This window comes from Neolamprologus brichardi, chromosome 16 (genome assembly GCF_056152115.1).
Source record: "Neolamprologus brichardi isolate AB-2024 chromosome 16, ASM5615211v1, whole genome shotgun sequence".
NCBI classification, from domain to species: domain Eukaryota; kingdom Metazoa; phylum Chordata; class Actinopteri; order Cichliformes; family Cichlidae; genus Neolamprologus; species Neolamprologus brichardi.
Genome location: NC_142119.1, coordinates 34825717 through 34837688, shown reverse-complemented (window position 1 = coordinate 34837688; position 11972 = coordinate 34825717). Strand labels below are relative to the sequence as shown.

Sequence of the window (11972 nt, the reverse complement as noted above, 5' to 3'; positions counted from 1 at the left end):
TAAATTAAGACAGAAAAATAAACAGCAGTGACGTTTGTAGGGTTACTGAAGTCGGGCTAGCTGGTATGTAACGATGTGCTACGTGGTGGCTAGCTACACAGCTATGTTAGCATAACATAAACACAGTGAAGCTGGAGGATGAACAGCTAATTTTTTACCACTGGATAAAAGTTAACGTGAAGGTTCCTGATGGTTAGAGACAAATGCAATCGCATGGCAGGATACTGTAAACCAGCGGTCCCCAACCCTTTTTGCGCCACGGACCGGTTTATGCCCGACATTATTTTCACAGACCGGCCTTTAAGGTATCGCGGATAAATACAACAAAATAAAACTAGTACCGGTACCGAAAAAAAGAAGATTTATTCATAACACATGTGAAAAGACCCAGGAAAACCGAGTAAATGCTAAAAACGATAACAAAATAACGCTGAAAACCGATAAAAACCCTGAAAACCATACATTTCACACCTGAGCCTCAACTCTCGCGGCCCGGTACCGGTCCGAGGCCTGGGGGTTGGGGACCGCTTCTGTAAACGGACCAAACTCCAGTCAGGAGAACAACTGAGATAATCCATCCACAATACGAGGTTAGTTATTAATATACTGCTGCATGGGCTGTAGTTACATCTAAGGTTTTGAAAACTGAGCTTTAAAATGATTAGCGGTAATAAAAGCCTAGAGAGACGGACAGGGATCACTGACTGTTTTCAGGGGCTTGTTGAGATTAAATAGAACAAGATACAAAACACTAAAACATGTTAAAAACACATCAGCCTTATTAAATGCAGAGTCGTTTGGACCCAGAAGCAGGATTCGTCACGTCATCACTTAAAGACTGGATACACACACGCAACCCACCTGTGAGAGAACGTGTGTGTTTGTCTGTGTCCATGTTTGTAAACATGAACATGTGTGTGTTTGTGTCAGAGGGGTGTTTACAAACACTCACAATCAGAAACATCCTGCTTAGAGTTATTAGAGTCACACTGAGCTGACCTCAGATCTGTCTCTTGTAAACCATTTACTTCAGGTACAGTTGCATTTTACACTCACGCTCGACATTTTGGTGATCTTATGCAAGTTCATTCAGCAAGTTTAAATTTGAATATTTCAAATATTTTAGCATGTCTTGTACTAGAGAAAAAATGGAACTTTAAACAGGTCCAAAGACCTTGATTATTAAAATATTACCAGATTTTTTTTAATATCTTTTATGGTTTTCAAACAATGACAGTTTAAGTTTTGAAGAATTTGATTTTTCATGAATCACCCCGTCCACTGCATGACATCGCCTGCTGTTGAGGTAAAAAAATGACTTTTCCACGCTCAAAGTTTCTGCCCTGCGTTTAATTTGAACTCATTGAGTCAGACTGCTTAATCGACATAGAAACACAGAGTCACACACTCTCACAACACTGTGTCACTGCCATGTGTGTCTGTATCTGTACTTGTAAATGGTTTTAGGTGGGGATGTGGGGTTTTACAAAGTGCCACCAATCAGAGGCATGTTTTTGGTTTTATTTAGCATATTTTCAGTTTTTGGGACTCCTACTTCAAATAAAATACATTAACTCTGCTTTGACTATAACGTGATGAGTCCAGAGTGTAATAAACCTCAGATAATCATTATGTAAAGGCAAACGTTAAATGAGCTGTGGCCACTGCTGGCACTGTCATCTCATTGGAGGGCCGCAGTTTTGTGCTACTTGAACACTAAACAAACAAGAAAACAACCACAAATATTTCTGAAAACGTGGTCTTTCTTGGTTTTTTTAAAATTAAATATATTGTATAAAAAGACAAAACTGCAAACGTGAAGGCAGTTTCCCCCTCACTCTTTACTAACGAAGCCTTTCATTGAAGCAAATAAACACAATGGTCCTTCCTGTCTGTCCACACACGTGGCAGCACTTCTATCATTTTGCTCATATTCAACAAAATAAAATTGCAGACATGCGTGTTTGCCTGTCACTGAACTAACATATTCGGTCATTTGAAGAATTTGTTTTAACATTGCACTCAACAAACAAATCCTCCCTAACAAAAAGTCACTTCAAGGGCCAAATTGCATCACATTTCATCACATCAATACACGGGCTGCAAGTAGGGGTGACGTGGGCTGCATGCGGGCCCCAGGCCACGAGTTTGAGACCCCTGTTTTAGAACAATTAAGGAACTTCCCAAGAACATCATAGAAAATTCTGAGTCTGACAGACTTTATTCCACCCATTGTTGCTTCAAACATTTTTCCCCCCAACAACAAAAATGGGAGGAGCTTCTCAGTGAAAGTAGACCTTTGTGTCGTTTTCAGAGTCATAGAAGGGTACAGGGTCTCTGGTACAGACAGTCATACTGTGCGAGTCCTTTGAAATGTGAAACAAACTCCGAAGCTCTACGAGGTTCACTCAGTTTATACGGACGACGAGCTTCAAGAGAAGCCTAAAGTTTCATGTAACTTCTTCTATTTCACATTTATTGAAACGAACAGTCAGAGCTTTACAAATATGTTCACATCTTTCTCTCCGTCTGTGTTTCAAAGACGTCTACGTCGTGTTCTTGAAACATTTTATTAGCAAAAGTATCCACTCACAATTACATTGGCAACAAAGTATGAAAAAATATAAACATCTCTGAATTACACTGAGAACAAACATTTTGCTCATGATCACAGAGAGCAGAGCGAATGCTGGAGATGTATCATTGTTCCTTAAAACCTTTAAAACTTTCAGCATATCTACAACATCACCAACAACAGAAAGATGTTCATAAAAGACATTCACATAAAATTAAAAAAACATTTAATATTAAATAAAAAGGTCTGTTAGTCTGCTGGATAATAAGCTTTGACTTTAAAGGAGAAAAAAAAATCCCACAAATGAAACCAGTCCAGTAGAAACACGACAAAACTTGTTCCAGGCAGACCTCTGACGCAGTCACCAGGCAGTTTGGGGGTTTGCTTTATAGAGACTGTAGTCTGCTTTCCTGAAGAAGGCCACTTCTGTCTCATGAGCTAAAGGGGACAAACATGTCAAAGTTAAAACACACTTCAGATTTTTAAACATGTTCAGAAAGTCTTCCATTTGTATGATGTTTGAAATGGATTACAGTCAATCACAGCTTTCCTTCATATTAGTCAGAAGTTATTTTTATTTATTTATTTTTTAAATGGACAGTTGAGGTGGGATCTGAGATGCGTCTTGACTGAACTGTTAGTAAATTCATAAACTGCCTGTCCCACAGCTGCTCGTGTATGTTTGAGAGAAAAACAACAAAATGTTTAAAGATTTGCCTGCTGAGTGTAACACACCCAAACTGCATTAACCCTTTAACACCTACCATAGAACCAAGTCCGCCAGAGCTTATATTATATGTTTACATGCTGTGGAGCCATTTTTGGGAGCATTTCAAGTTGATATACATCAATACAACCATTATAGCCCAGATTTTAATAATATGTCTGCATTAAGTGCATAGTAATTACATAAATTGCAAAAAGGTGCAATAAACTACAAAAAAATTGAAAATCGTTTTTGTTTTTTTAACATATATTTCTAGTTAGAGAAATTTAAGAGGCTTATCCCTCAAAACTGTAAATACAAAAAAGTTGCACAAAATAGTTTCCCACCACAGGAAATTTATTTTGAGTGTCTTCATAGTTTTATTTTTGAAATACACCAATTTTTATACACTGCAGGAAAAACAAAAATAAATATTAAAGTGCAAATTTGCAAAAAAGCAGCATATGCATCAAAATAAACTATTTCCAGCAGTGCAATATGAGTCCTAAGCATCCCAGAAACCACACAGAAAGTCATAAAGTCAAAGATAACTTTTAAAAACACCAGTATAGGCTCATGAGGCCCTGATGGTAAAAAACTACATTTCTGCAAAAATGATGTCACTTCCGGTTTCGGGCAGGTCATGGCGGACATGTGATAGTTCACACTGATGGACTAGGAAGTGTTACAAACAGCTGATCGGATCGGCAAAGCGTGTTTCTGGAATATTATGTTTTTGTTGCTGCAAGTGCTTTTTATGCAGTTTTTGCAAAGCTATATGTGGAAGGAAACTGTGACTGAGGACAAGCTGATGGCATAAGATGTAAGTACAACTCCTCCGGTTTCATATGCAAAAATAATTATTGCGCTAGCTCACGTGGTTGCAGAGCTACCGGGATTTAAAAATAGTTACGCGAAACGGAGCGTGCTGCTCTGACCGGTTTTAAAGGGTTAAGGCATAAATCTACTGACAGATTAAAAAAACAAGTCTAAACAATGCATCGCAGTCAAAATGATGAAGATAGGTAAGCAGAAACCTGAGAGTCACTGTCCAGTTCCTATAGAGATGGAAGAACCTCACTGAAGGACAACTTTTGCCATTCAATTCTATTTATATCTTTATATTTATTTATTGAAATCACAACAACAGTTTCCTCTGCTTTGTTTATTATAAGGTAAAGATGTTACAGTGATACAGACAACAGAGCAAACCCCAAAAATCAGATATTTCAGTCTGACATGTTTTATTCATTTACAAAGGAAACTAAGAACTATGTTTAGACTGCTCTGGAAACAGTAAACTGAACAACCATGAAATCACTGAATGCGCATCAAAGGCCTTTCTCGCTACATGATATTCAAACCACATGTTATTATTGTATCACTATTTGAAATTCAATTTGAACAGGGTGAATTTTGGGGCATTGTGCAAATAGACTGAAAGGTTTTGTTTAGAAACAATGAACTCGAGCAAAAGGCAACAGTGAATATAATCACTAGGGGTGGGGAAAAAATGGATACTGTGTAGCATGGTGATATGTTGTTTGCTAATAATGTATGGATACAGGGACAGCAGAAATCGATATTTTGTTACAAAAAGGTTTTTGTGCTCTGACTTCACAGCATGTTGATCCTTTTTCTGAGCAAGAATCCTGACATTCCTTCACTGTCCAAATGTGTTTAACTTGTTTTTGGCAGCAATAAACATGACAGTTTACTTATTTTAATTTAAGACATGTTTTATTTTAATTAAGTTTAAAACTTTTTTATTTAATGTAAAATTATATTTTGTTTTAATTTACTTTCAAATTCTTCAGTTGCTGAAGGGGCTGCATAGTTTTCATAAACTGCATAGTTCAGAATAGCTATAATTGTACCAGATGGTTGATTCAGTAAAGTTGGACTAGACTGTAATACAAACCGTTCAGTTTGTCAACAATCAAACTGAAATGAGAGAAAGACTGAGTGTGAGACTTTGATATTAGAGAAAATGAATATTGATAAAGTTTACCTTTATGTACAGAATCTGAATATCGCAAAATATTTTTAAAAATTGCAATAATATCGTATCGTGGGATGTATGGTGATTCCCACCGCTAATAATCACAGGCACAAATGTAAAAAGATGTTTTCAGTCGCCTTATTTCTTTATATTTTCGAGGAAAATGGGAAATAAGAACAGGGCAAAAACAGCTTGTGCAATTCTAACGTTACTGGTCAACACAGCTCACAGCTGTTAGCTGGGATGTTACTCAAAGAGTTACATTGGTTGGCTGGTGATGGCTGTGCTGATGCAAATCAGGCTCATTTTGACAAATTAGATTTATGATTGAAAATAATCTCTGTCTCTCTCAGACAGACATTGTTACTGATTTTGTTGCCTGTTATAATCAGGCTCTGGCTGCTGTGCTGAGGACAACACAGGTTTAGCTTTCGTGTCACTCTGTGTTCTTTGCTTCATGTTAGCATGTTTGTTTTGGACAGGCTTATAAAGCGTTGATGTGTCAGCAGCGTAACGCATGAATTTAAAACAGTAAGTTGTTACATTACCACATTCATGGAAAAATGTAGAGTGAATACAGCGATGTGTTACTTTGGACCAAACAGCAAACACTCAGCAATGCAAATCTTACCAACACCAGCAGCTCTGAGGGTTTGGCCTTCATGTAGAACCAGAGTTTCATCATCATCTAAACTCATCACCAACTCGTTTGTCTGAAAACAAAGGAAAGAAGATAAAAATTGCAAGTTTGAAATGCAAACTCTTTCTGAAATAAGATTATATAATAACTGAAATAATATTTCTGGAATATTCTGAGATCAATCCCAAATTCTGAAACTGGATTAAAGGGAATTAAATGATTTAGTTGTTGAAATACCAGCTGATTCAGATTTTGATTTCCTTTATTTTCTCTCACAGGGATCATGCCATTACAAAAGAGGGAAGTTATATTAAAGTGGAAGACAAAATCGTCAGGTCCCTTTGAAAATGTCATTTTTTAAAGTACTCCTTAAGGGCAGACCACAACACTTGTGTGTCCTACAAGCAGACACTCTACAGCCTTCACACAGATACCTTTGCTCCATGAGCCTGATGGATAATCTTCATCGTGTCTGTAAGAGGAAAAGGGATGGAGTCAGATTCAGAGCATAAATTTCACACCCACAAAGTTTACGTAGAGCTTTGGTCAAAACATTAGAGATATCATGAAGGTTCATTTCAGTTGTTGATGGTTTTTCTTCCCCCGTTGTGGAATGACTGCACAGCAGACATCTTTAATGGCCAACAAACAAGAACTGGGTGCAAAAGTGTGAATTTATTTTTACATTGTCTCTAATCCACACAGGGTCGATACACAACAGTGCTGAAGTGTTTCCAGCTGGGCGTCGTGCGTTTTAACCGATGCATGAAACGATACATTTTTAGACATAAGTTGTAACAGCCGCCGTTTTCTTTCAACGTTTGAGTCTAAGGTTTATTTTTTAGCACCTGACGGCTCTTTTTTTGCTTCTCATCCGTAAACACTCTGCATACTATTTCACATGATTCAGTTTATTTTGAAAAGTCTCAACATGATCTTGAACTTTATTGTGAAAGGTTTATGTTTAAAACCTTTTAAACATAAACCTTGTTGTTTTACCATTGTTGTTGCTAACGACATCTCAGTGTTTTAATAAAGGGTCAGTTCACTCAAATTACCAAACCACGTCAAGACAAGCACTTTTTCACATGTCATTCAGAAACAGTTGACTGAATGAATAGCCATGGTGAGTTCGAGTTAAGATAAAGCTCTAAGCGGAGTCTTTCCCAGCTGCCTTAAAATGACTGAAACGGAGTCCTTTCACATAACTCTGCAGTGTCTTTCAGCTCTTTGTTTCTACTTTGCAACCCTGTTTTGGAGTATTTTGCAGCTAAAGAGACTTCTGTGCAGTTGCTGTGTTACATCCATGTAGTGTCTGAAATGTGCCAATAGCTGTAGCAAACTCTCTGCATGTAGTACATAAATGGGTAAATGGACAGCCTTAAATTCATTAGGAGGTTAATGTCGATTCAAGTGAGGCAAGAAAACAAATGCTTCCAATAATACTGAGTGAACTAACCCTTTAAAAAATGAACCGCAGAAGAAGCCATACAAGTTTAACTGAGCCAACGACGTAAATCCCACCTCAAGCAGGTGTACCTCAGACTGTCTGCGTCATTATTATTATTACTACCATGGTCACACATTTCAGTTTCCGCTTCTTCTAATTTTCTTTTTTTTTTTTTTTTTAAATCTGCGCCTAATTTTTAGTATAAAGGAAAAAAGTTCAGTTTACGGTAAACACTGATCAAAATACTGAAGCTGGGTCCACGCAGGAAGCGATGTCACTCATCACGCGTAACCTTGAAGCTAAAAGGTTCGTCGCTAGTGGACTTTCTAGACCCCGGTTGCCTAGGTAACCCTCTAACGCATTTACCGCACTGTGATATGTCAATTAACGGTATCTTGTGCTCTTATTGGCCGAAGTTGATTGAAGTTGAGTAAAGCTCATCTCGGGATACGCCCACTTTTCCCTCACCAACCGTTATGTCGCCTGTCATCGCTTCCTGTGTGGAAGCCATTAAAATGTTTTAGTTTTTACCATATAGATGTTCACACAGATCATGATTTGGTTTCTAAAATGCTTCATAATTAACAGAATCAGTTCTTTGATTTTTGATTGAATCTGCTGAACCTGCTCTAAAACGAACCAATAAAAAAAAAAAAATCCTGTGATATGTATCCTGACATATCACCGTCCCTCTTCTCCGCTGTTTTTCTTTCTCCTTTTTCTTTCCCCAGTCAAGTCTGTCCTGTGTGTAGCAAGTGAAAATAAAATAAACAATAAAAGGTGAATCAAATAGACCAATAGGCTGGATGGTCCATTTGGTAAAGTAAATCCGTTGGGCATCTTTCTTTGCCTTTAGACAATAATTCTGATGCAAAAGAGCCAAACGGGACAGACTGGAGAAAAAGAAGAAAAAAAAGGGTCCCGTTCAGCCCTGAGATCCAGCAGGAACAAGAAGCACTCGGTGTGTGCAGCTTTTTCACTGGGCAGTATTTACCTTTAAGGGACCAGTATTATATTTTGTATATATTCGTTTTATTGTCTTAATCGATCAGATGAGCACTTTATTAACAAGGGAAAAGTCGTTATTGCACAACACAATTTTATAATGCAATAAATGAGCTTTAGTCATGTTTCCTGTCCTTCACTTGTGAGAGCTGTGTTCACTAGTGATGTGCGACTCCACTGATTTCCTTTCTGATCTGATACCAAGTAAAGTTCAGGGCGGTATCGACGATACTGATCCGATACTCTGTTCATTGTATTTCATAATCCAATATATAATTGTATTATGTAACTGTAATAATATAATAATATAGCTTCATAATGATTACAGGACATCAGACTACTTGTTCTTATTGCTTAATGATGCAGAATAATCATATAAAAATAAAAAACTAAAGTTGTGTCTATTTGAACACGTTGCCTGCAGCACTGAAGGACTCAGTGAGAGACGTCTGTCTCGCCCTAGCAGCACCTGTCCCTCTCCTCCTCTTCTTCACTTTGCCTCAACATAATTCATCCTATTCTGTGATATGATTTACTCTGAGGTGTTTGACGATGTCAGTGCTGTTGCCACAACACCTCACTTTCTTGCCACATGTATCGCAAACCGCGTCTCGGCCGTTTGTTGAGGTAAAATACGTCCACACGTGACTCAGTTTACGCTCAGCCATTGTTGTGAGTGTGCACGCCAGCGGCTGCGACACATTGATACAGCCGTGTTTCGCACATGACTATGAAAGGCAGAAGAGGAAGTAGTTCCTTCCAATGTAGACGATCCGGATGATATAGTTACTTTCCACTGTGTTCCTGTTAATGATAAACTACAAATTTACCCCAAAGTACTAAAATATCAATATTTTAATGTGAGAATCGATTCTAGAACATAAATTACTGGTATCGGAAGAATCGATATTTCAGTATTGATCTGCACATCACTAGTGTTCACACTACAAGTCGAACTCTCTCCCAGGAAGTTCTGGACTCCACCAGGCTGCCATCTGTCATATTATTATGGACAGAAAGTCCAGCAGGCTAGCAGCTGAGTGGGAAACGAGTCTGAGGGCATGGTTCTCAGTCGGAAGGACCCACGCTGGATTTGGAGCAAATTTAAGTATCGGACTGTCTCGCTTGCAAGTAAGAGAAAAGTGAATCACTAGAGTAACGGATTGGTGCAGCGCCTGGATCTGTGATAACAGAGTGAGATGTTTCACCAACACTTCCGTCCTTGTTTGGGTGCGGAAAGAAAGAGTGATTACATTTCTGTTCTGGTGTTTGTGTGTTTATTTAAATCATTCTGTATCGTGTAAACACATCACTGCTGACGTTTAGTTACAACTCCAGGTCACTATGTGAGTTCTATGTAACAACAACAATCTTAACATGCATGTGGGTAGGATGAGAACATTGCTCTAATGACAGCTGTACAAATGAAGTACTGCATACATACCATAACCATATTTCCTGAAAGGAGGTGGAAATCCTGGCCTTGTTGCAATATCTGAAAGAAATTGTTGGATTCAATCAAGATTTTATCTTATACATGTGTGACAACACACAAGGTCGAGAATCCTAAAAGACTCGTCTAATAAAGACTCACCATCTGTCCCACTGGGGTTTCTCACAGCTGTTTCTGTGTCTATGTGGGACACACAGGGTGGAGCAACAGTTTGCTAAACACAGTCACAGACTTTAGAGGGGAAAGCGCCGACCACGGCCTCTGTGTGAGGATCTAAACGTATCCTACGCTCGATTCGACACAGCGAACACCACGAGACCTCCCCGGCCTTCACCCCCCTCAGACGCAGTGCCAGGTCCACCACAAAGACCGTTACAACCTGGCCTGAAGATGCCCTCTCCAAACTACAGGTCACAGGATCAGTACTGGACTATATCAAGTTCTGTGTCAGAAATGTGACTGTGGACAAAAGCATTCGGGTTTTCCCAAAGCAAAAACCAGTGTCTGTGACGCCATCTTCAGGTCAGGTGACAGAGCTCTGTACACGGCTGCTCGAGCCGATCTGAAAAGGGGAATTAAAAAAGCCAAAACAGACCACAAAGAAGCAGAGTCCCACCGGTCCAGCACCAACACACAGGAGGTGTGGTAGGACATACGAGACGTCATAAACTACAGAGGCTGTGAAAACAGAAAACCTGAGTGCGCCGCTGGCAGAGGAGATAAATCACGCTCCCATCCTCATCCTCACCTGGTTCCTGCACCGCTCCACTCACCCTAACAGAGGATGTTCCTAGCAGTGAACCCCAGGAAGGCTGCTGGTCCAGACAGAGTACCTGGCAAGATGCTGAGAGCATGTACCCATCAGCTCACCCTGGACCATGCAGCCACCCCATCCTGTCTAAAACCAGCCACAATCATCCCAGTGCCAAAGAAGTCTCCCATCACCAGCCTGAACGATTCCCACCCTGTGGCCCTCACGCCGTACTCATGAAATGCTTCGAGAGACTAATGCTTCAGCACATCAAGGACCACCTTTATGTTGACCCACAGACTCAAGAACAGCCTGAACTCACACATGCACTGAAGACAGTTTCACCCCCAAATCCCACACACAGACTGCAAACTCCGATCACGACTGTGCGATATTTAATTTATGTGCAATAACCCACACTGTGAATACATAACACCATTTATTTTTGCCCAATATCTGTATATTTTATATTTTTCTTTTCCCACACGTTTGCACTGCAGCTCTGAATCTCACTGTACATGTACAGTGAGAATAAAAGGCATTCTATTCTACTCTATTCTGTTCTATTCTAAACATGACATCACTGGTTTTGGTTGTTGCAGTCAACAGACTCACATTAGTTTATGTTAGTTAACCAGAGTACCGAGAACACAAATGTGTTGTGATGTCACGCTCTGTACTGCCGCAAGAGGGCGCCAAACATGTTTTTTAAAACATTAAGGACTTATTTCTTATATCCACCTACACAGTGTTCCCTCTACGTCCGTACTTGAGAGCAGGGCTCATTGTTGTAAATTAACCTTTATATATGAAGTGTTTCAAAGGTTTTTAAAGGTTTGTTTAGGTGAACCGATGCTGACACGAAGTACACACCGCACGGCTCTCACCGTCTTTGACGAGCTGCATGAAGTCCTGTACGGTCTGCTCCAAGCGGACACCGTGAAACACAACCGGCTTGAAGTTCCTGTGCTCGAAGGACCTCACCAGGCGGACGGTGACCACAGCTTCAGCCGTCATGCTGCTCTGAACGAACCCAACACTCGTCTGGTAACGCAGCTGTCCTTCTTCCCCTAAGTTTTATTGGCGATTGGCAAACAATAAAATGGTGCATTACCGCCACCACCTGGTGTGGAGTGTGAACTGCAACGTCGCTCCTCCAAAACAATTTACCCTGTTTTAAAACCTGATAACTTTCACTTCTTGGGTCCTTTTGCAGTAACTCAGTAAGATCCAGTTTCATTTGTAGGTTTCTGAGGTTTTGGATCAGTTGCCTTCTCTCCACCTGATATTTCTGACAGTGGAATATGGTAAATGATAAATGTCCTGTATTGGCCAGTCATCCACCCATCCACACACACATTCACACACTGGTGATGGCAGCTACATTGTA

General features: G+C 39.7%; 1 protein-coding gene across 1 annotated transcript; it reads right to left on the bottom strand.

Annotated features, from left to right (window-relative positions):
- Positions 1 to 2556: 2556 nt before the first annotated feature.
- c16h2orf76 (chromosome 16 C2orf76 homolog) lies at positions 2557 to 11654 on the bottom strand. Its single transcript, XM_087830100.1, has 5 exons — positions 11470 to 11654; positions 9823 to 9873; positions 6358 to 6395; positions 5915 to 5996; positions 2557 to 3013 (listed from the first exon to the last, which is right to left on the bottom strand). Exons 1-5 carry the CDS (start codon positions 11597 to 11599, stop codon positions 2937 to 2939), a joined length of 378 nt encoding a protein of 125 aa, XP_087686226.1. The 5' UTR covers positions 11600 to 11654; the 3' UTR covers positions 2557 to 2936.
- Between the last annotated feature and the right edge of the window lie 318 nt (positions 11655 to 11972).

Bases quoted from the DNA above. Each gene is read 5' to 3' on its own strand.
- c16h2orf76 (XM_087830100.1), bottom strand. From the start codon at position 11,599: ATGACGGCTGAAGCTGTGGTCACCGTCCGCCTGGTGAGGTCCTTCGAG. The intron at 6,396-9,822 runs GTATGTATGCAG...TTCCTCTTACAG, and splicing joins TTTCAGGAAATATGGTTATG to ACACGATGAAGATTATCCAT. The intron at 3,014-5,914 runs GTAAGATTTGCA...TGTCCCCTTTAG, and splicing joins CCTCAGAGCTGCTGGTGTTG to CTCATGAGACAGAAGTGGCC.